Source organism: Osmia bicornis, chromosome 2 (genome assembly GCF_907164935.1).
Source record: "Osmia bicornis bicornis chromosome 2, iOsmBic2.1, whole genome shotgun sequence".
Taxonomy (NCBI): Eukaryota; Metazoa; Arthropoda; class Insecta; order Hymenoptera; family Megachilidae; genus Osmia; species Osmia bicornis.
This window is the reverse complement of record NC_060217.1, coordinates 12,520,242-12,543,481: the sequence shown is the minus strand read 5'-3', so window position 1 is coordinate 12,543,481 and position 23,240 is coordinate 12,520,242. Positions and strand designations below refer to the sequence as shown.

Here is a 23,240-nt window from a genome sequence, read left to right as displayed (position 1 = left end):
TCGTTTGATGGCGCTGGTAAGCAGTTATGCAACCTGAAACATCACTAACCCTTTTCTTTTCTTCATATTTGCACATTTTCAAATTAAAAGACTAAGAAATAATCAACCTCTTCAACTTTATCGCAACAAGCTGCAAAATCATTTCAAGGGAGTTTCACATGGTAAGAAAATGATTCTGTTAAATTTATTAATTTTACACACGTTTATTGGAAATATAATCGACGTAGGTGTTTAAAAATTATACAAATCAGAGAAAACATTTTCAACATGAAACAAATTAATCATTCTGATACCGCGTGTGCGTTCAGACTTCGTTAAATATGATTACAATGCACTTTAGATAAGCACATAATCGTTGTACATCAGTTTCAGCATTTTTAACTGAAAATATGTAAAAATCATTCCGTATTATTGGCCAACGAATTAGACATGTCACGTTTAATTTCTGCTGAATCCTTCTTAACTCGTTACAATGTTTAAAAGTGTTCCTAGATAGATACAAAGGTATTCATCTTTGAGAATCTCATCGAACCATTAGATTGCAACGATTAAAATATATGCCATCTCGCGGGTATCTGGAAAAAATGCATATTCACGTCGTAACTTTCAAATCGATTGACGCAAGCGAGTTTTAATCGATATATAATCGTAAGTTTGAACGTCACGAATCGATCGACGATTCGTCCTTGCGAGTTGTAACAGTTTTCATTCCCCGCCAAAAAGGGCGACGTCAGAAGGAAGGAAAAAGTAAGGGATAGTGAAATAAATCGAATAAGTGAACGACAGACGAAGATGAAGCATACGTTAGGGGTCGAGGGAAAAGGGCAACAGATGTCCTTCCGTATGACGCATGACTCGTTTAACCCTCGGAGAAATAGTACCGTTTGCGTCTCTCTGCCTTGCGGAAGCACTGCGTGTTACAAAACGAAGCTAACCTCGTCGTTGGAGAACGCTTGTTCGAAACCGGTTAGTATCTCTCGTGTCAACAAAACTAACGATATTTCGGCGATTCGGAACGGAATAATCTCACGAAAGTTTTTCATTACCCCTTTTTTACTATTTTATTCCCACGTTTGTCATGTCGGAACGTAAGTAATCTCGTTATCAGTAGCACGTTTCTGATTGGCTGATTTGAACGCTGCGAGCCCCTAATGTTCTGCACGCTGAAACCTAGTAAAATTAACACCGAAAATGATCAATAACGGTTGTAACTCGTGATTTTGAAGGTTATCGAGACGAATGATCGAAGAATGATGCTCAACCTCCAAAATTCGACGGATTTGAAAGATTCGGTTGGTCTTCGTTGAAAGAAGGGAAGCAAAATGTGCGAAATAGTGAAGGGTCAACGCAGAGCGTTTCGCGACCAAGATCCACCGCGAATACGCGACAGAAGCGAGGAAAATGTGAAAACCGAAATTGAATTCTCGAAATCAACGCCGAATTTACCGATAATCGCTCGAGGAGCATCCAGTTTCGAGAAGTGTTCCAGCGAACCGGAATTTTTAAAAAAAGACCGGGAAAATCGAAAGATGGAACGAGGAGATTTGTCCAGCCAGGGGAGCACCTCGTCTGATTCGATTCGAGTTTCGGACAACGTGAAGGTAGTCGAGACTGTCGATCAGCCTGATGCTCCGAATCGCATGAGCAGCGAGCATTTTCTCAAAGAACTCGCCGACAAAGTGCCTTCGTCGGGACGCCATGATAACGAGGTAAGTTTTATTATTTTTTTAAATCATTTTTATGTATTGTCACACCTGTGCGTTTGTTGCTTGGAAAAACGTTATCAGTTTACGTTGACTATAATTATTTAACAGATTTCTGTGATCTGTTACGTTATTTGCGAATAATTAACATATTTTGCATGTTGAAATGTTTACTCGAATTTACATATGTACGGTATTGCCCCTGCGAGTGTCGAGTTATCCCCACTACTCCTACCGCTACCCCCACTACGATATAAATACCAGTGGTGTTGTCTCGCTTTCTCACTCGGGCATCAGATGCGAACGGGTAAAGGACGGATAACGTCACATCATGAAACAATTACCTCTATAATCGACACGGTGTAGATCCAAGTTCACGGCAGTTAAAGAAATAATGTTATATTTATAATATCTGAAAAGCAGAGTTTAATTTTTATTGGGAAACCTGTCTCGTGAAGTTAAATATGTACTTTGTACAGAAAACAATGTTGCAAAACAGGCGTAGTTATCAGTATTGGTTATTCTCAAATGACTACTTCAGTTGGAAGTAACATTTGGAACTAATAAAAATTTATTCCTAGCAAAAATAAATAGGTAATAGTAATTTTCAGAATTACTCAAAGGTGATAATTAGACTGATCGTTTACTTCACGCTACGTCCAAGATTTAAGGGTATCTTTCTTTAACGATCCATCAGTTATTCTCGGAACGGGATGGGTTTACCAAGAAATTGGGCACTATTGTACGAGCGCAGGGCCCTGAAACGATTTAGGTTCGGGCCTGGAAGATGCGGGCCCCAGGTCCGTTGCAGGTTCTTTTCCATCGAATGCCTTCCTTTGTGCGGAATTTGATTTAAGTCTCGTTCACACCGAATACCATTTATTCTTTCGCCATAATATTTCATCCCCTTCGATAATTCAGCGAAAACAAGTGTTTCAAATAAATATTTAATTTATTTCCAGGGAAGAATCGACCGCAAATTGCCAGTTTCCCTTTTCTTACAAAAATAAAACAGAACTTTCGCGTGATCTTAACGACCTGTTCGTTTATATTTATCGTTAGAACATTCGTCTCAAGCAACCTACCAATCCCTGGTGTAAAATTACTACCGTCGTGAATAGCGGATAAAATAGAGTTCGATCGAGGAAGGTGAACCAATCAACGAGGAAATTTACTCCAGATGTACTTGCGTTACTCGAACAGGGCCATTGACCGGCTCTGTTAAAATATTGACGAGAAACCTGCTATTTCGGGGGCCGTGTAATTATGGACTCGGGAAACAGAGCCGCGAACGATCGTTCGATAAACGTTTGATCGGCTTTCCGTCAATTATTCCCTGGAAAAATTGATTTTAATTAAAAAGAACAATGTTCGGGGTGGTTGAATTGGAGTCAAGGAACTCGGTACGTAAATAGGCATGCATTTAAATAATTGATAATAAAAACGACTTGGAAATCTGGTCTCTGCACGATGTAAACAGATTAGTCTTCGAAACGACAACTCGGGAAGCAAACCTTCGGGTACAGGTTGAAATCCCTCGGAATGTATCCCCGAGGAGCAGGCAGTCGGTGCGGAGCGTTCAGTGTGAAAGCAGCTTATTAAGGTCGGGTCCAGTGTGTTGTGTTGTCGGCTGTGTGGTGCAGCTTGCCTGGCAGCTTCAGTTCGATGTTTACGCTCGTGCTTTGAACATTTTTCTCCCTGCGAGACCGTTCGCAACGCGATTCTTCCGAGTGTCTTGTCTCTTTTTTTTTCCTTCCCTGGACGAGGATCTTTCCTGGCTCTGCGAGGATCCTCTTCGACCGACCAGTGAGTGATTTTATTCGAATAGCTTTCCTCTTTCGTGTGCACGATATTGAAATTCGATCTTCGTCTCGTGAAATTCGCGTTTCTTCATCTTGCGTAGGGGTAACAACCACCGTCTAAGTTTCCAGTGTATTTATGGTGTATTTACTGAGAAGATAATATCGTCGTGATCTTTGTAGAGAATTTGGTATCGAAATTGGTATTTTGTAATTAGGTAGTCTTCAAAGAATTTTTTTAATTCCCAAAAATCACACCGAAAACGGGTGTCTATGCTAGAAAATACCCCCTCGAATTTAAGCTAAAAAAAAGAATGATGTGTTTATTATTTTTGACCGTTTTACAAGCGTACAAAGCTTCATCCAAATCGGAGCAGGATCATTCGAGACCCTTCCTTGTAAATAGAACGCGCTGTTAAAGTTCACTCGGCTATTTGAAAAAACAGCCTGTATATTTATTTATTAATATATGTAAGTACGCGCATATGCGCCACGCCTGCGTGTTCTTTCAACTGTGAAAACGAAACGAATATCTCGGTCGTTTCATAAGGAAAAATCGTTCCGCGTGAACGTCGATAAAAATGACGAAACTCTCGGGTTTTCGCCTTTTTAGATCTTATTCGACGGCAATTGCGAACCACTGTGCCTCATTGAATACCTGGTGAATGAACTTTCTCTCCCTTGTCGTGTATCGGCCTTCTTCTTATCCAGGTATTTTAATTGAACCGCATCGAGTGGCGGAATTCAATCGCAAAACCCGTTTTCACTTTCGTAACCAAATTGATCGGTCGATCTTGAAAACGAACAATTCCTTCCTTCCGCCTCTTTTGAATACCTCTGTATCACGAGATTTCCTCTCTCGAATCTTTCACCCGATCGAAAGTTAATTTGATTGCCGATCGATAGAACGTTGATCAATTTCCGTAGTCCGAGGAAAACGAACTCGTAGTTATAAGGAAAGAATTAAATAGAAAAAAAAAATTAGCAAGCAATAATTTATTGGCGTTAAATGCAACAGGGTGCAACGAACGAGATAAATGGGCGTTTCGTACGCTTCGAAACACTACCAGTTTTGCAGCATTAATTAACCGACAAAACTGGTTACACCACGTTCGAAACTAGATTCCGTAGGTGAGGTTATCGTTAAGGTTTTGCCAGAGCTTTGAACCGATACCGACGTGATCGCGTTCGCAACGAGAACGTGTCTTAACTCTATTTATTCATTTCGCGCATGTCCAAGCTAGGAAATAGCCGAGGTATCCGTTTTGCCTTGGAAAAGTATCTATTATCCTGCGGATAGTTATAACGGCTTCGACTTGTTTTCGCATTTAAACACGAGTACACGAGTTACGGATTGGGTTCGTTAAGTGCTCTCCATAAATTAACTCGACACGTTCGCTGCTATACGTAGACCTTGCCGTACCTGTGCTCCCGAAGGCAGATGTTTTATTGGAGATGAAAATCAATGGAAAAAATCCTCGCCAGCGAACGTGGTGACTACGTCAACTCTCGGTTAGTACTTGCAACGCATTAGTAAACCGAAAGTATAAAATAAATTGTACATTCATAGAAGCAAGTAATGTAAAATTCATCAAAGTGGAGACTGAACAAAAGTTTGTAATTACATGGTTAACAATGCGTTACAGCTGGCGCGAGCTATAATTTTCCTTGGTGAAACGAGTGACGTTTACGATAAAATATAATGTAAGAAGGTTGGCTCGTTTCCAACATTCCAGCCTCACGTAGGAAGTAATTATTGTGAAATTAATCTTAGGAATGGGCCGGCGTGTACGAGCCAAGGCAAAAGTGCACTCGCCATTGTTCCCTCGGCCAACGAGATTCTTCTGCACCGACCTCTTCTTACCCTTTGCAACCTCGCGCCTTCTTTTCACTTCATTTTTCTTTTACACGCTCCACGGGAATATTCTGTCAATCTTCGAAATTAGCTGAAAATATTTTTTATATTTTGTTTTGGTAGTTGAAAGTCGGATTAAGAGAAGACGCGGGGATCTTAATCCTCGGTGGTTTTTTGTTTTCAATTTAACACGGAATTAGTTGATGACTCAAAGTCAAGGCCGAAGCGTTTTAAATATCACCATATGGATGACTAACAGTCGTCTCATCGTTAAAAATATTTTCGCACATGTACCAGGAAATTGTTGGAAATTACACGAAACCTTTATGCAACTCCGTATATAACATCTCTGTTGTCAGTGTTTTCAAGAGAAACGTAATAATTCGTTACACATCGGAGAACTTGGCCAGATAATAAATATTTCATAGCGAACGGGTTATATCCTTCTGTTTCTTTCCGCGAAAGTAATCGAAATTACTTGTTATTTTTCTTTTTCAAGCAAAACCAGCAGCCTCGTTTCGTAACAATAATTCGGTCGACTTTGATTGCCGGCTAATTTACGTCAGGAACAAACAACCGTGGGTCGTGATTGTAGAATACGAAAAAGGATTGTTTACTTATTCGTAAATTAACGTAATTGATAGAAGTTTGCAAAACTTGTTCTCTCGTGTTGCATAATCAAATTGCAGAATTTAATGATCCGCTTTTGACTCGTAAAAACACACGCACGGGTTGCATAACGATACGTAACCCCGACGATTTTTATTGTTGATACAATTCGTTTGCGAAATGCACTTTTGATAATGATGCTAATTTCCATGGTAATATGGCATCGTCGAGTATTTTAAAGAAGAACCGTCTCGTTATTCGCTATTTTAAAAGATTGCGATAGAAAGCACGGCCGTCACGCGACTCGCGACAAAGCAGGAATTCATCTTCTGCGGTGGACGTGGTGGTTCGAGTGATAAATCTTTTCCGTAACCTCGACCTAGCTCGCTTTTCCACGACTTTCAGATTCTGCGAGATATCGAAACGTTAGATCGTCAGATAACGCACGCAATTTAACCGATTCGTTCCATTTATGAAATTACCTTAATCACCTTCCATAATGTTAAGCGTGAAACGAATAATTCATTTTTTCTTTTTGCAAACATTTCTAATTGATTCGATTTTACGAGTTCGTCGAGTTTGCAAAATACAATAATATCTTCGATCGTTAGAATAATCCTCTTTGATGAGGATAAATAGGAACAAATTTTATGAACAGCGTACTTAGCGATTGCATGTCGGTTCATTGCATTATATAAGAAAGAAGCGTATGTAAATTTCAATGGAATCGAGCGGCGAGGCTATCAGGAAACGCAGTCCGATGATACGGCTGCGTGGTATCGCGATCCTTCGGCTCTGCAGGAAGTAATTCCGATAAAACAGATTCGCGTAATTAGCTACCGTATAGCTTCTCTAATGAATCGCTTCGTCACGAACATTTTTCTTCTATCTGAATAGCCGTCGGAATTAGAAACTTTTGAAAAGCTCTTCAAAGGCTAATTAAGCCAGACAGGAAATTTTCGATATCGAATTGTTCGGAAATTTGCGAATCCATCACCTCCACCTGGTATCGTACAGTCACGATATCCTGATCAAAGATGCAACTGCATACCGTTGCAAGTTAGCGTGCACTGTTCTTTTACTTTCTACCAATAAAACACATTCTAAGGTTTCGTCAGGAGAAAGAGTTTATGGTGCATTTAAGGCGCAAAAAGCGTTTAATAGGAGGTCGAGTAGCGTGAAAAATGTCGTCGGTGAAGTTTGGAAATTTTGACGAAAACATCCTACTTTGATTGGATGACACAGTTGGTCACTCTGAAAGTTTTGACAATTCCAAGCAAAAAAATGCTGAACCTATAACAACTATTGTTATCTTAACGAATTCTTAAAACTTTCAGTTTGATCCTTCCAAATTGGCTTTCCTTAAAATCTTTCCCGACAAAGTTAAATGAATTTTTCACCCAACTCCTATCTGTCTCTGTTTACTCTGTTTCGATATCGTTCGGTATCGATACTTTCTCGATAACGAGGTAGAAAAAGCGCAGCAGCCTGGTTGCCGTAAGAAGATAATTCTTGTATCGAACGAACTGCATCGGAGCTCGCGGATGGAAAAAGGTGAATAGAACGATGCCCATTGTCGAGGGACGAGAGCCGACGGGCACGGTTTATTGAATGCCCGCGTCCCCGTCGAGCCGTGGGAAGTAATTATTGGCAGATTAATTCCGACAACGAGCTACCGGGCCGGCGAAACGAGACTTCTATTAAAGGAACGACCGGCTTCATTGAATCATTGTTTTCGTCGCGTTGCGACAACGAACCTTGTTGCCACCAAGACCGCGCCCACCTTTCCATGCTTTTTCAATTCATGCTTGTTCCTTTTCACTTTCCAAACAGAGTGACACTGATCGTTGACCGGCCACTTTCTTTCCAACTGCGCGGAATTCTCGTTCGAAAGCCAGATTTACCTTTAGGTTCTTTCTTTCGGTTCCGAAGCGTGGCTTTCAGAAGAAGAAAAAAAAAGAATACATAAATCTACTCTATCGGTATAATTAGTCAGAGCACGGACACCTTTCGCGCGTACATTGGCAGCTGAACGGCGCGGAAAAATTTGAAAAGATTCGACGTCTGGGTGGCAGGTGAAGTCGCGCACCTCGTTCCGTCACCTGACTCGAAGATTTGGTTTCGCTTTTTCTGACTCTCAGGCAAACGAGAAAACAAAGCTGCTGGCTGCGAGTACGCTCGCTTTCTAAACGGTTGAACGAACCAACCGACAGACAGCCTCCTTGGGAATATCCTGTTCAATCGGTCGGAATTTACCTTGGGAGAAATGGCCCGCGGTTATTCAGTGACACCGGAAATGCAATTGATCCTCCGCTTTACTTCTTACGAATCCGATGTATCAATTCGTTTGGCGCGATTCAAAAGCGATCGTTGAATCTCCGCGAAAGGAGCCGAGCGTGGCTTGCAACTTTTCAATTATGTAGCTGCAATTTCCGGATCCTCGAGATCGATCGATGCATCCGCGCGAACCTGCAACGTTGCATCTTCGACAGTACAGGCCGATCTAAAATGTACATGAAAATGAAGTTTGACAGCGAAAGCTTTTACCAAAGTTTGATAAAGTCGATGATAATCGCGCGTTTGCGACAACTAACCGCAATTTACCAGATGCTATTTTCACGATGAGAACAAAAAGCATAAGGAATGCGATATAACGAGCGGAATAAATGGCGGTAAAAAGAACTGGCCACCATTCTGAAATTTCTAATTTCGTTTTCTCTGTTCGATTGTTCGCTCGTGCGTGCGAGGAACGTCAAACTTTTCATTTTCAAACGGGGTCGAAAACGGTGTTCGCTTGAAACGAACACTCTCGTTATTTATAAGTTGCTCTTATGAGTAGTGATGGACGTTCGAGACTCTCTCTCATCGAAGATGATAGTTAAATGATTAAATTTATGATTATCGAGTCGAGCTTTAATAGATAATTCTGGGAAGATTGGAGAGTCGTAAACGCAGGATTATTAATTAAATCTCTGATGGAATTACTATAAGAAACACGATAATTTCGGTGTAAAGTTAAAAAGAACATACGTTTGAAGTATTCTCGTATTACTGTCATTAGTTTGTAATTTTCTATTCCTCTTTCCAATTTTTCTTTTCACGAAATTCAATCCTTTAAACTGTTACATTTCATGAATTTGTTTTGAAGTTATGGTTATTCGAACATCAAGTGTTTTGAGCTAGAAAACTGTTTCCTCGATAAGTGAAAAATGTAAACTTAATTTTCTAACGTTCAAAGTTGAAGTGGTATCGTGTTTGTGGTGGATTTACTTTATCAGTCATTGCCGTTTGCTTTGACTCCAAACGAAATATCTAAGGACAAATATTTTCTGACGCTCGTTCCGAGTCCTTGTTTCCAGACTTTTTCTCCTCTTTTCCTCGATAACATGGTCGTTAATTAAATATCCTACTTAAACGCTTTGATGCAGCTGATTGCCGTGTGATCATTGTTACAGATCTCTAACGAAGCATAAAAGCTTTCGATAAAATTTCGAGCAGATCGAAGCAGAGAAACTGATTAGATTGATTGATTGCAGTGCAAAAAGGAAAAAAAAATGAAAACACTATTCACTGTATATTCAAAGCGGTTACTCATCCGTCGCTAATCACACCTGACACTTTTATGGGACAAACTTGAACTATTTTTCCCCCAGTTTCTCGTAATTACATTTACACTGAAGTATCATTCGTCAAGGAACGTTATCACCTAAATTTACGTTTCTCGTGTCCCTGAGAGTTCTCTTATCTTCTCGCCTGCTCTAACTTCATTAACCGCTTCATTATACATGCTCTATGCAACCGCATAGGCGAGGACAAAACAGCAAGTAGGTGGTGAAAAAAAAAATGAAAATCACGAAAATAAAAAGATGGGAAGCGAGTAAAACGAGATAGGAAGAAGGTGGTGCGGCTTGCGGAATACCTATTTCCACGAGGCGAATACCTAAGGAGCAGCGAACGGACCAGTTCTCCGCGAAATAACCCGCTAATTACCGGCATTATTGTTTCCATAAGGCATTGTCGCAACGACTCGCTGCGCTATATATTTCGATTCTAATTACCGCCTTCAAATTTCTCCCGCGAGTACCGCGAAAGCGTTCGAACGTTCTACGATCTTTTTTCCTTCAGCACCGCATTCGCGCAGTCTTTAAATTGCTACGAATCGTCGTTGGAAAATTACGAGCTGCTCTCTCGTTTGCTTTACAGCTTCTTTTTCTTCGTACTCCATTTTGTCCGTACATAACTCGTTTCTCGCGACGAGAAAAATAATTTAATTACCATATTTTTCATTTGTCTCGATGCTCGTCTTCCCGACGAAAGCGATAAAAAATGAAGTCGAATGGTATCCGATGGTATCTGGAATCCTTTTGCACGCGACAAAGTCTCGAGTTTCGTGTAAAAGCATCAGGAGGAAAGGTGATTTCGTATTCGTAACCGGCTCGAAACTAAGCGGCGTAGGTATTGCCGGTCTAGAACGGATTAAACAGCAGACTTCCTCTGATTTACATGCACGGAACGAATGATCCGTGGATCTGGCAACGATCCTCGAATCCCGAAGAGAGTGAAAGTACATCGATACCAACAGCTGGTGCTTTCGACGAGGATCGTTGGTTTCTCGGCGAGATCCAGGCTTCGATTACACTCGCGATTCCATCCTGTCTCGATTTCGATCTCGTTGAAATTCTGAAACAGAACCTTCGACTCCGATCCTTTCCTATACCGGTCTCTCGAATAAATTCTATCTAGAATTTTCTTTTCTTTTTTATCAAATTGGTGCTAGATATCGGTAGACTCTCGAAGAGAATTTCAATCGACCGAAAGCGGACAAGTCGGTTCTGTGTCTCCGTGGTACCTTGATCTACTTTCGTCGAGTGGTTTCGACTCCTAACCGGTCGATCGGTCGAGATTTCGACTTCAAATCGGTCGCTTTTCGTCAATATTTCGTATCGAAATAACGCTCCTTTGCTTCTGTGCAACCGCGTTGCTCAATAATGACTAATTCCCAGATTAGTCAATTGGGTGTTTGTCTATCTACCAGGGACTCTGCTCTTTGGCTTTGTTTCATTTCGACAGATGCCTCGTTGTCTCATTATCGCTTCTAATTGATTCAATCAGGGGTCCTCAAACTCTGCTAGCCGTTTCTTGACATCACGTTGCTTGTGCAAGAATAATTTTGCAAAAATATTATAATTAGAAGCTTCGCTCTTAACATTTGAAAAATTGAAAAATTTTCAATTTCCCTGAAATATTCTTTTGCTAATTGATTCAATCAGGGATTCTCAAACTCTGCTGGGCGTTTTTTAATATTATATTACTTGGAAAATAACAATTTTGCAAAAATAATTAGAAGTCCCGCTCTTAACATTTGGAACATTAAAAATTTTCAATTTCCCTGAAATATTCTTTTGCTAATTGATTCAATCAGAGGTTCTCAAACTCTGCTGGACGTTTCTTGATATTATGTTACTTGGAAAATAACAATTTTGCAAAAATAATTAAAAGTCTCACTCTTAACATTTGGAAAATTGAAAAATTCTGAATTTCCCTGAAATATTCTGTTGAGAAATCCAATAATCTTTCGGAGTCGGTGGAAGAGAATACTGGCAAACACTCGAAGAATTCGGTATACCCGTTACGACGCACATGGGTCACAGGAACGAAGCAAATGCTTCTTCACTCTTCTCTCTCCTCTCCTCTCTCCATGGTTCTGTATAGGCTACTGCTCACAGTCTGTTGGACGCGTCTCTCGTGCTGTCAGTTGGCGTGGTACGCTCGAACGAGCGACAAGTGCCTGGAGAGGTGCGCTCCGAACGAAACCTCCTCGTTCTTTCCTCGAAACGGTAAAAGTAAAAACGCGGCAATTTCTCAGCCTGTTTCATTCGGGCTTCGAGGTGTACGCACCTTCTTCCAGTTCCGTTCAACTGTACACGCGAGTGACTTAGACACCGTGATTAGTCGTTGCTGCGAGGAGGGAAGATAGCGGATTCAGGAGAGGTACGTCCGCTTCGAAGTACTCGAGTTAAAATGACGAATTTTGACAAGAAATTTAAAAATAATCGAAATCGGAGGGGTAGTTTTTCAACAAGTTCACCGAGTACTCCACAGAGTGATCCTCTTTCAAATTATTTCGACGGTGTCGCATATTCTCGACTCTGATTTCTAATGATTTTTGCATTCGATCCTTTTTTAGCGAGTCACTGAGAAAACACGTCATTCTTTGTCTAAAGGCAGTCGGATCGGACACTTTTGTACCTCGCCATGTATAAATACCTGTGCCTAATAAGGCACGGGATGATTCGTTAATTTCAAGGGAATAAGAAAATTAGGAAACATTTAAAAAACGCGCCAAAATAATCGCCCACGTGGTCGAATTTCGAGGCACCCTTGGGTGCGCAAACTCGTCCGGTGTTTGCGTGGCAGTGAAGAAAAGAAAAAAAGGAAACAGATCGATGCGCGAAGCGTGTTGAAACGTTCGTGTGTCTCGAAGCAATCGAGCATATGAACGGAGCGAACCGAAGCGCGCATAGTTATAAGCGTTTTGCAATTCGATTCACCGACGCGTGAGTTCTCGCTGCTTCGTGAATATAACGCCTTCCTCGACGAACGTCGAAGTTTTATTTAAAAAAATATATATATTTACGTCCCTCTGCTGCATCGAACCCGTTAATCCCGGTGTCCTCGTTCGATGCACCGGCTAAGGAAGTTCCCGTTACAACAATTCTTTCCTTGCCCCTTAAATGCATTCTCTTGCACCGTGATTTTACGTCCCTTTTTTAATTCGCTTCTCTTCGAAATTTGATGGAAAAATAATTAGGGTAAATCTGAGTTTGGTGAAATTTTAAAATATTCGCAAATATACGATCATTAGCTCCGAAATGAAATTTCGCTAAACTCTGGTCTAATTCCAAAGTCGAGGCGATCGAGTTCCACCCCCTTTCTCCACGACACTCGCCAAGTTTCTCCTCCATCGGTCGGTCACGATAAGAATATCGAAACGAACAATGTTTACGAGTACCGAGCAATGAACATGGCAATAAATGGTAGCAATTAAGATCTCGCTAAAGAGGTATCGGTCCCCGGATAAAAACTCTTAGTTTACAAGACGGGAGAACGAGTTTCTGCCAGTTTTACTTATATCGCTGGTAGATACAATGAACAAGTAAGGTTTGCGATACGATCATTCGGAGGTTCGGTGAAAGCTTACCGGTCAATGAAGTTTTATCCTGTAACCTGTCGAAGCTGAACGAAATTGCTCGTTAGGGCGACACCGGCCATCGAGAACGTCACCCTCCATTAACATCGTCCGATTTCTTTATTACCAGTCCCGAGTTTCTCTGGCTGTTCATTAAAATGTGAGGGGAAGATGCGAAACGACAAAGTTTTATAGATTGTCCTTGCAAGTCGGAGAAAATGCTTTCCTCAAAAAGGGAATTTCACGAGTTCCGAGGGGAGGGGGAGGACTTGCTGACCCTTTATTACTTTATGCCTTTTCCTCCGCCACAGTCAGATATAATTTTATTTTTCAATTGAAATCGACATGAAAACGTAAAAAAATTCGTTGGAGAAGAAACCGTTCGGTCCCCTTCGGTGTCGTTAACCACCGTCGACCACAATGCAAAACTTCCCCCCGGGGGAACGGTTAATATTTTCCACTTCCTTCCGGACTTGCGATCCCCCCAGCTAAAGCTCATCGTAACTCGTTTAACCGGCGCGTGTATGGTAGGTAAACAGGAGACGGTAGGGTGTCGAGCAGAGAGAAGCAAAGGTATATCGGCCGCTCCCAGTTTCAAGAACGCTCGTGTCCTTCCTCTTTACGCACTCCACGCGCTTTACGCACGCGTTCACGCCTGCAATTAGCTGTCACCGTGTTCGACAACTTGTCGCTCAACCACGTTTCACATTTTGTAACGCGATCGTTTTTGCGCGCCTCTTCTTCATCCGCTCCGCAGTGACTTTGGTGAAGCTCGTTCGAAATCTCGAAGAAGAAATGAAAGTTTCGTTTTTTCGTACCGGCATCGATTGGACGAATTTCGATAATCGATAGATAAGACAATATATCTCGTTTATTGGAATGATTCAGTTGTCCAGGAGCGTACTATTTATGGAGAACTTGACCAGAGCAAGTATGAACGAATCGAAGGTAAATTTTCACGTTAATTCCAGTTAAGAAGAAATACTCATTTACGGAATCTGTCACGTTCGCCTTCTTTTGTGCACCTGTGAATAACGTTCTTTGGCAGTTCGGAAAAAAGAATCGCGACAAAAGGTGTCCTACAAAACGTGCTTACGTAACGACCAACACCCCCCAGCTAGTTCTCCTTCTCGTGTGCCCGTTGTTTTTAGCTGAAAGGACCGTCTCACCGACAATGCGCGGAAAAACTAGGCTAAAAGCGGCTGGAGTTCGTTATTCGCCACTTGCTCCTCGACTTTTCGCCAAACTTTCAGGCCTTTCCCTTTGAAATGCCGGTGGAACGCGTTGCTGTTAACCCTTTCGTTGTTAAAGACGACTTGGATGACTTCAGTCTTCACTCATCCGACCTCGAGTGTTCCTTTTTTTATTCTAAACACGACTACGGTCATTCGTCAACGAATTCTTAAATTTAGGTTTCGATGAAAACACGGTTACGTTAGAATGTTTAGTAAACTCGGTGTGCAGCCATTAATCGCGCCTCGTTCATTTTTTACTTTCGCCCACTTTCACTCTCTTCTGCATTGTACCGGTTTAGTGTCGTTATAATTATACGGCAATATATTTCTTTTTTCACGCAACGAACCTCGTTTCCGCCGAACAATAGCTTTCCGCGGGTCGAAAGCGTCGCGCTCGCGCCAATTAAACAGCTGATACTTATGTAAACAAGGTTATATCGCGATAATTATTCTAATTTTTCATACATTGAAAACGGTGAAAATTTAGGCCAAGCGTAATCGGTAATTTAATCAAATTTATTCGATTCTCTTCGTTTAATTAATTATTAACTGGCGTGTTAGCCTCGGGAATGGAAATTAAAACATAGATATTCGCTCTTTTACTCGTTTCACGATTTTTCGTGTAGGATTCGAGCGCTATCGAGCGTTGATATCGAAAACGGAAGTTCCCGCGATAACCAGAACCACTGGACACACAGAGTGGACCGACAAATATCGTGCGTTCGCTTCGATCTTCCATCTTTCGTTCACAAAATGAATGAAAAACATTCGATTCGACTTGTTGAACGATTAGCAATCGAGTTTCCGTTTTTCTTGCAACTGGTTAACGCGAGTAGTCGGAATCGACGGGGACAACGCTGGTATCGCGGTGAAATCATCGATGACGAGTCACGAGAGAAACTGTATGTATAACGTTTACGAGGATCAGACTTTCGATTCTTCCTTCGGGGCAAAGAAACGCGCGTTGAAAATCCCGCGCTGAAAGTTTTGAGAATTTCCTGATGTTAGATGTGCGAATTAATTCCGTGTCCTTTCATCTTTTTCTGATTGAAACGACACGTGACCGGTCTTCTCTCGGAAAAATGAGAACAATAGGAAGCTTTCGTACAAAGGACGAAAGAAATTTTCATTTTGCCCGATTCGTTTTTATCACGACACCCGGGGAAAATCGTTTGCCTGCAAATTTCCGTCAGGGAAACTCCAATTATCCCCGTTAGTGGAACATGGAATTAGCATGCAACTGGTTTAGCGGTGTTTTCGAGGCGGAACGCGCGCAGAATGCGAATTTTTTCCCATCGATAACTGTAGCTGCTTCTCCGTTAATCAAGTGTACGTGTATTTCAGGTGATCACTAACGGTGTGAAGAACGAAACGGACAGCTGTGACGGCTTAACGAACGGTGAGTCACGCGTCATCGATGCATCTCCTTTCATTTCATTTTTTTCTTACTTCTAATTTACAATGATTCCCTCGTAAACAGCCCTAACTGGCTATAAAACGCGGCGCGTTAGATCCGTACGTGATAGAGGCGTCGGTACGCTTTGGTTTCATTCACCAAATCCCATGGTGAAAAGCGCTCTTGGCTGCCTCGCTATTGTACTCACCCCCTTGCAGTTACCAATGGGAATATGTACCACGGATCTTTATACAATTACAGTTTATTTCGGTTATACAAATATGGATTATTTTAATGATAACAGATGATGATGACGGCGATGCTAGTGACAGGGTGAACGGTCGCTTAATTATTCAATTTATTATCGTAAATGACGATAATAGTGGTTCTATGGTGTTGCCACATCGACCGTCTCAATTACTTCATTGATCAACCTTTTATTCTTAAATCACACGAGTCACAGTTACGTCTTTATAGATGTCTTAGGCTCACGATTTTCATGGCAATTTTTAGCGTGAAATCCGGCAAATCGTACGGCCCTGACTCTGCCCTTCGGTCATTATCATCTGTCGGAGCGGTCGCCGCATTTTCTCACGCTACTTCAGCTGCTCGTTGCTCGCGGTGCAATGATCTCCCTCTCGTATACCCGCACATCTGCCTCAAAATTACATCCTCACCGGGTCTGCATTTTTATTCTACCCCCACTTACTCCCTCTTCTTATCCCTTCCCCTTTAAACATCGTCCCTAGCCCAGACAAATCACGCAGAAAAATGAACCATCGATCCATTAACCCCTTTAAGATAATATCATTTAACTAAAATTATTACTTTCGCCAATGATTTTAATTAGCCATTAGCTTAACGACGGACACGAGAAAGCGATCGCTGTTATTACACGCGTTTTAGGGAAATCTGTCCGTCACGTAATCGGTTGAAATTAAATTGATAATTAAATTCAAAGACTCCGGAGAATGTCCGGATCGAATCTGTTAATTCTAATTTAGTTCCACCGCCTATCGTGCAGCCGTGTTTCTTTCTCGACGACCACGAGGAACCCGATAACAAGCATGAAGAGGAGCGTGGCGTCGATTTTCCTCCGTGAAATTCACTTTTCGCTCGTTAAATCGTATCGGATCCGCTGCTTTCGCGGATCGCGTACCATTAATCGCCGAGTCTTCTACTTACTCCACGTTGCGTCACAATTAGGGGTAGGTCAAGGCTTTTTTCACCGCCTCGTTTCTGCTTCGGTAACGAAGTTAGAAAATTCAGAAAAATCGCGGATTTCGGTCGCGTCGAAATCGGCAGACGATAAGAAACGAGTTTCAGGAGACGGTGGAACAGTACCGGAAGAAAGATGCGTTCCAGCTGCTCGTAAATCAGCCGCACGGTATCCGATAACTTTCCGACCGGTATTCGCTCGAAGTGTGTTTCTAGGATCGCTCGTGTTTCCTAGAATCTGAAAAATTCGAAACCGTTTAGTACTGGGATGAGCAACGGGCCAGCTACAAATTTTAAAATCTCTTTATTAACAAAATAAGCTTAATTTTTGGAAATGATGGCATCGGTGCCTATCTATGATGTCCATTTCCAAAAATTAAGTTAACACGCCTAGAAAATTTTGAATTTTGAAAATTTTAAATGTAAAATCTTTGAAGGACCGCACCAGAAAGTGTGCCGGGCCGAGGGTTGCCCATCTCTGGTTTAGATTAATAATAATTGAAGAACGAAGCTTTCTAAGTTTACGGCGGCCTATTTCTAAAGTTGTAACACTTTCGTGTAGTTAGCGGAGGTCGGTGTCGGAAGAGGAATTCGGTTTAATAGAATAAAAGTGCATTGTTTACTTCACCTTGAGGGCGTAAACGTAGGAGGGTACGCGGCGTTCAGTGCCGTGGTACTCTTCTATCCGATTAGCAGCTATGCGAAGCCCCACGCAAAAGTATATATCGAAGCTGGCTGTTTGATACGGTTCGCCCGGAAATGGCTGCCAGTGCTATCCAACGCGATGTCCGATGAGGAGGGCTCGGTGAGGGCGAGAATCGCCTTGTTGGAGGGTGAATAAATACTCGACCGCTAGCTTAGTTGTCTGACAAGACTGACTGCTCTCTAGCTTTTCGCTTCCCTTTCTTTTCATTATTCTCGCGATTTTCTTACGTGCAACAGCTACTCGACCGTAGACAGGAAGTCGAGGCGAACCTTTATGAATCACCAGAGTGCTTCTTTTCAAACGTTTAAGAGTGTCTCGTTAAACGATCAAAGCGTGTCTGATGGATAATTGGTGTTTTTTCGCAGGCAAGAAGATGGCACCAGTGCTGGGTGTTCCACCTCCTCCCCCACCTGCCCCTCACATGGGACCGGACGGTTTGATCTTGCCCAGAAAACCGTACAACCCTTACCTCACCTCGAGCAATCACAAAGATCTTCGCAGAGAGTTGTTGTTCAATCAGAAAGTGTAAGTTTTATCCTCTTCCCGACATGTCTCGACGACTCTTTCGAAATGCCACGGTAATTGATAATCAAACAATGGAATGTAAATTAAGTGTCCGTCAAGAGTGGCAATTAAACGTATCCGACAATGGTAAACAAACGCTCGTGGATCTTGGAGTCGCACGCCTATCACGAGGAAAATCGTTTCCTTTTAACGTCTTCCTCGCTAATTCCCAGCCACCGCGTTTACACCTGAAAAAAAAGAACTACCGGTCGGCTATTCAATTGAAACACGATGGTTTTTTCTTCTTCTTCTTCATCGCGGGCAATTTTCACGCGTGCAGGAACCCTGTGGACGCGTAAATTAGCTAATCGCAATATCGGTTTTCACTTTCTTTCCAGAGGGAAGAACGTGCTGAATCAGAAGAGCGAGCTGCAACGAGCACTCGAGAAGCAAAGGGAGGCCGCGTCCAGGCGAGAGGCTGAAAAGAATCGAGAGGAGAATTATAAAGACGATCCGAGAACGGCGTTGCAAAGAGCCATCGAGCAAAGAGCGAAGCACATTGAGATGACAGTGAGTTTCAGCGATCTTTCGACAACCGGGATGAAAAACTGTTCTTTTATCCTGTTCCTATGATTTCAAACAATAGCATCGTTCAAAGGCGTTCGCGTTTTAACCCTTTTGTCACGAGTGTCTATTATGGCGGTGAAAAGCGTAAGGGATGAAAGAAGCTTCAACTTTGATGAGAAAAAGAATTGCTTATCAACGTTTCGATACCCAGCCTCTGCTCGTTACTGTTACTGTTAATTGTTGCGATAATTAAAGAGTTTTGATTTGTTTCAGTTGGAACAGTCGCAACCACCCAGCGAGCCAGCGAGCAATCTGTTGGCGACGGCGAGAGCGAAGCTGAGACCGCGCACAGATTCTCAGTGAATTGTACAAACGAAGGAGATACGAAGAAAAAAAAAGAAAAGACGCAAATAAGATCGATCGTGAAACGCGTATGAGTAATACCGTCGTGCGGGAGAGCAACGATCGAAGCGTTGCGTCGCGACGCGGAGCTTTATTGCGTTTTCTTACTTCACCCTGTACATATATATACGTAATCTGATAAGAGCTCGTTAGAAAGAGAAGAAGATTATACAATAACTCGTCGCCGTAGATGGAAACATTGTAGAGAGATCTGTCAAGTAATGGAAATGGAAAAAGAATCTTGTCTGTCGATAGATATCATCTAGGGGCGTATCTTTACCCTTTCGCTTTAAGCCTACTTGGATGAGTCATTCGATGAAACATACCGAATAATTGAAATTAATTTTTCTGTAAATCATCCTGACTTTTGTTTTCAATTCGAACATGGCAGGTGTGGGTTATTTGGAAGAAAGGAACTTCAACCCTTTAATTCTCAACATTTTAATTTTCTTTGATCTACACTTGTTTGTGTTAAACCTTCGATACATGGTTGTATCTTGTAGAGTGTTAGGTTTAAAAAAATAGCGAAAGGGTTGAAGGTGGTACGCCTCGGAACTCGCGCGTCTTTCGTGTCAAAGTAGACGATTGCCTTACTCTTCCAAAGTCGTCGCACGTGTACACGGGACGATTCGTCGACTCGTTTTTATAAATGACATTAGTGTTGTTAGATAGTCTAGTTGTAATGTTGTCGTCCACGATTCGCGTGGAGCCAATATTCGTGCGTGTGCTCGAACATGGCCTTTTTCAAATGGTAATTCTAGGAATCCTCGGCTCTAAACATTGTCCGTCTGTGACAACAAGTTTTATTAAGGCCATAGATATTCTTCGACCAACATCTATCGTGCCTACGCGAGTGTACAATATTTGATACGATATTACGGTACACCGCGTCCTCGTTATACTTCGTTTATTCAACAAAGAATGAACTGTCGAGGCTCGTGACAGACAGGCCTTCGTGAAACGCCTTCGATGAAAACCTAGCTTATCTAATCATCGACTCCTTTCAACATCTTGTTACGTAATAGAACTGTTTCACGGTAGAAACGAATACCGGTATTTAATTAATAATTAACCCAGAAATAGGATGGAAAAGAATGAGATTCCGAGAAAAATAAGATATATATATATATATATAAAACGTATAAGTGTCCTCCATGGTTATCATCGTGCCTGAATTTGTATACAAAGACTAGACCTAAATAATACCAAGTACAGATCATTTTCTCACAATAGATTGAATCGGTAGAATCGGGTACCCTGGGACCATTAAACTCTGTAACGACTAGCGACTGAACAGAGAGACGAGTTCGATAGGTTGATGTAGCAGCATTTATTATATTCCAGTGTTCAATAATTCAGGAGAAAATAAAACATCAGTTGTTATATCGTACTGTTTCAATCGATATACTTGTAGGAACATGATTGTTAATTCCAATTTAAGCGATGTTCTTGTCAATGGTGATGCATTAACCTTCTTGCTGCGGTGTTTAATCTGTAGATGTTCTTAAGAGAAATTTCCACAGCGAAAGGGTTAATTAGGTATACACTGAATTCTATTGCTTCCTTAAGGTAACAAATGTAATCACGATATTCGAAGATTAATCGTAACGTACAATTATATGAAACAGTGAGATAACTGATTAGCAAGTTGAGATACTGGCACTGACCAGTGGAAACCAACCGTAATATTTTAGACTGTCATTGGTACAATTAAAGTATCAAATATATTTTATTCGACATCGAAAATATTTCTCTCCTCTTTTTTTTTTTTTTTATTTTCACCAACTCAGGATATAATTCAGGATGTTACGATACTTGTGCTGATCAAGGAAAAATAATGAATAAAGTATTGTTAGGTGATGCAATTAAATATCGCGTTATCAATCAGTAACATTTATCGTTAATGTGATTTTACACAAACCAACTTGTACATTCCCAGACAGAGAGTATTGGTGAGAGTATATGTAACATGGATTAAAAATAATAGACATTTTAGTAATCGTCTCCACGGGAAATGACTTCTTTACACGTCGGACGTAGAACAAGGGTGTGCTCGAACTGAGCAGTGTAACATCCCTTCACGTCGACCAAAGGCGGATAAGCCTCGACCGCACCCTTGTCGCACAAGTCCTTCAAAGCCATCTGATACTTTGTACAACCGACGCGATCTAACCATCGTTTACAGAAGGCCAAAGTACCTGAAGCGAGAAAACATATTGATTTATCATTTCTTCTTCGAAACATGCAAATTTCAAAAGCAGAAAGATTTTGTTAAATAAACATTTACCAAAATGCTTGTTGATAACGTTCAGCAGTGATTTACTGCTCTGCAATCTTAACGGGACAAAACCGGCGTCAAAACTTTTCATGTAATGGGAACAATCCAAATCGTCGTGTACGATTCCCCTTCCGGTGGATCCGAAAGTCTCGATTGCGTAAAACTCATTTTCCTCCATTCTTGTAGCTTCTCCACCCTTAACTATCGGTACAGTTTTTCCAGCATGAATACGGTACGGAGCGATCGAATGACCGTTCAGATTTCTAATGGATTTCACCTGAAAAATAAAAATATGAACTTGGTAGTGTTATCTTCGAATAACGAAATTAGGCATACAAGTATATACGAATATACCTGATAAGTTTTACCATCCAGTTCAACTTCGTACGATTCCATAACTTCTTGAATCGCAGCGCCAACGTCGCAAAGTTGAACGTCTATACCAGCTGCTTTAATTCCAGTGTTCGTGGCGTCACGAACTGCTTCGATAAGCTTATCATATTTTGGGTTAAATGCCAAAGTAAATGCGCAGTCGATAATACGACCGTTTATATGTGTACCAAAATCAATTTTGGTGACGTCGTCGTATTCCAAGACGGTCGGATCCCCAGCGTTTGGTGTATAATGAGCAGCGCAATGGTTTCGGGAACAGCCAGTTGGAAAGGCTAATCCAGCTTTAAATCCATCCTCTCCTATCAGTTTTCTAGCTGTGTTTTCCAATTCATTGCAAATCTCTATCATCGTCATCCCTGGTCTTACCCATTTCATAATATGTTTCCTGGTTTGTCTATGAGCTTCGGCTGCTTGTCTAGCCTCGTTATAAATATCATTGTGCATTCTATCAAAAGCACGCGCCTCCTCGCTTGAGAAACGTTCCTTTGCTGTTCTGTCATCTACTCCTGCCGCAGAAGGATGATCCATTATCTGCCCTACTGGAAAGTTTCCATCGGGGAATAATTCTGCCACGGGAATAGTTGGAGGATCCGTTTGTTGTTTAGCACCGCCTTTTCCGCGGGGTTTACGTTTTTTCTTCTTCTTTTTCGCATCCTCAGTGTCTGCATCATTTTCTGCTGGTTCTGCACCACCATCTATAAAATGATGTTAATCATTGTATTACACGCTCATGAATAATTTTCTTTTTTTGAATCAATTTACCCTCTCCCACAGTATTATCCTCTTTTGCTTTGTCTTCTTCTCCTTCTGGAACATCTGCACTAGCTTCACCAGCTCCTATAAGAAATTTTATCATGAACAAGAAATCAGTGGAAACAGGTGCAAAGTGATTTCCACACTGCGGCGCTAGTAGACATGTTTGATGATAATTTATTTCGTTTATTACGAGTTTCTAACTTTAACGACGCAATTAAGCTGCAAGAATCGGAGCAGAAAAGGACAAAATTATGAAAGTATAGATATTATTCTTGACTGAAAATAATGAACATTATCTTTGAGAATGAGAGACTGAAAATACGGAGCACATGATAATCGGAGAATCTGAGCAAACGGTACACCCAATTATAGGTATTGAATAACATACCAGCTTTCTTCTTCTTTTTCTTCTTCTTCTTCTTCTTGGATGCTTCTACTGCACCAGCTTCATCCTCTTCATCAACAATTTCATTCTTTTCTTCGTTTACTAATTTTTCCGCGGATTTGCCGACTTCGTCCAATACGGCAGCCATTTTTAGAGGGAAGCCAAACAATCCTACCTTGTGAAGTCGTGAAACGTCCAATTGATAAAACAGAAATAACCTTTCTCGTATTCGTCGTTGAGTAGTT

At 41.4% G+C, this 23,240-nt stretch overlaps 2 protein-coding genes across 3 annotated transcripts; one reads left to right on the top strand and one right to left on the bottom strand.

Annotated features, from left to right (window-relative positions):
* The first annotated feature begins 36 nt into the window (after nt 1–36).
* Nucleotides 37–21,187, top strand: LOC114879255. 2 transcript variants are annotated; one of them, XM_046290053.1, is made up of 6 exons: nt 37–161; nt 1,227–1,709; nt 15,735–15,789; nt 18,076–18,235; nt 18,613–18,784; nt 19,055–21,187. In XM_046290053.1, the coding sequence occupies exons 2-6, from the start codon at nt 1,323–1,325 to the stop codon at nt 19,142–19,144; spliced, it is 864 nt and encodes a 287-aa protein (XP_046146009.1). In that variant the 5' UTR covers nt 37–161; nt 1,227–1,322; the 3' UTR covers nt 19,145–21,187. The 2 variants fall into 2 exon arrangements, with proteins under 2 accessions (XP_046146009.1, XP_046146008.1); XM_046290052.1 differs by lacking the exon at nt 37–161 and adding an exon at nt 502–966.
* On the bottom strand, nt 21,061–23,203 carry LOC114879254 (methionine aminopeptidase 2). Its single transcript, XM_029194018.2, has 5 exons — nt 22,999–23,203; nt 22,617–22,691; nt 21,816–22,549; nt 21,471–21,738; nt 21,061–21,381 (listed from the first exon to the last, which is right to left on the bottom strand). Exons 1-5 carry the CDS (start codon nt 23,141–23,143, stop codon nt 21,176–21,178), a joined length of 1,428 nt encoding a protein of 475 aa, XP_029049851.1. The 5' UTR covers nt 23,144–23,203; the 3' UTR covers nt 21,061–21,175.
* Between the last annotated feature and the right edge of the window lie 37 nt (nt 23,204–23,240).

Coding starts and splice junctions, on each gene's coding strand:
- LOC114879255 (XM_046290053.1), top strand. CDS start 1,323: ATGTGCGAAATAGTGAAGGGTCAACGCAGAGCGTTTCGCGACCAAGAT. Junction 1,710..15,734: donor CGGGACGCCATGATAACGAG/GTAAGTTTTATT, acceptor CGTGTATTTCAG/GTGATCACTAACGGTGTGAA. Junction 15,790..18,075: donor CTGTGACGGCTTAACGAACG/GTGAGTCACGCG, acceptor GTTTTTTCGCAG/GCAAGAAGATGGCACCAGTG.
- LOC114879254 (XM_029194018.2), bottom strand. CDS start 23,143: ATGGCTGCCGTATTGGACGAAGTCGGCAAATCCGCGGAAAAATTAGTA. Junction 22,692..22,998: donor GAAAAAGAAGAAGAAAGCTG/GTATGTTATTCA, acceptor AATTTCTTATAG/GAGCTGGTGAAGCTAGTGCA. Junction 22,550..22,616: donor GGATAATACTGTGGGAGAGG/GTAAATTGATTC, acceptor ATCATTTTATAG/ATGGTGGTGCAGAACCAGCA.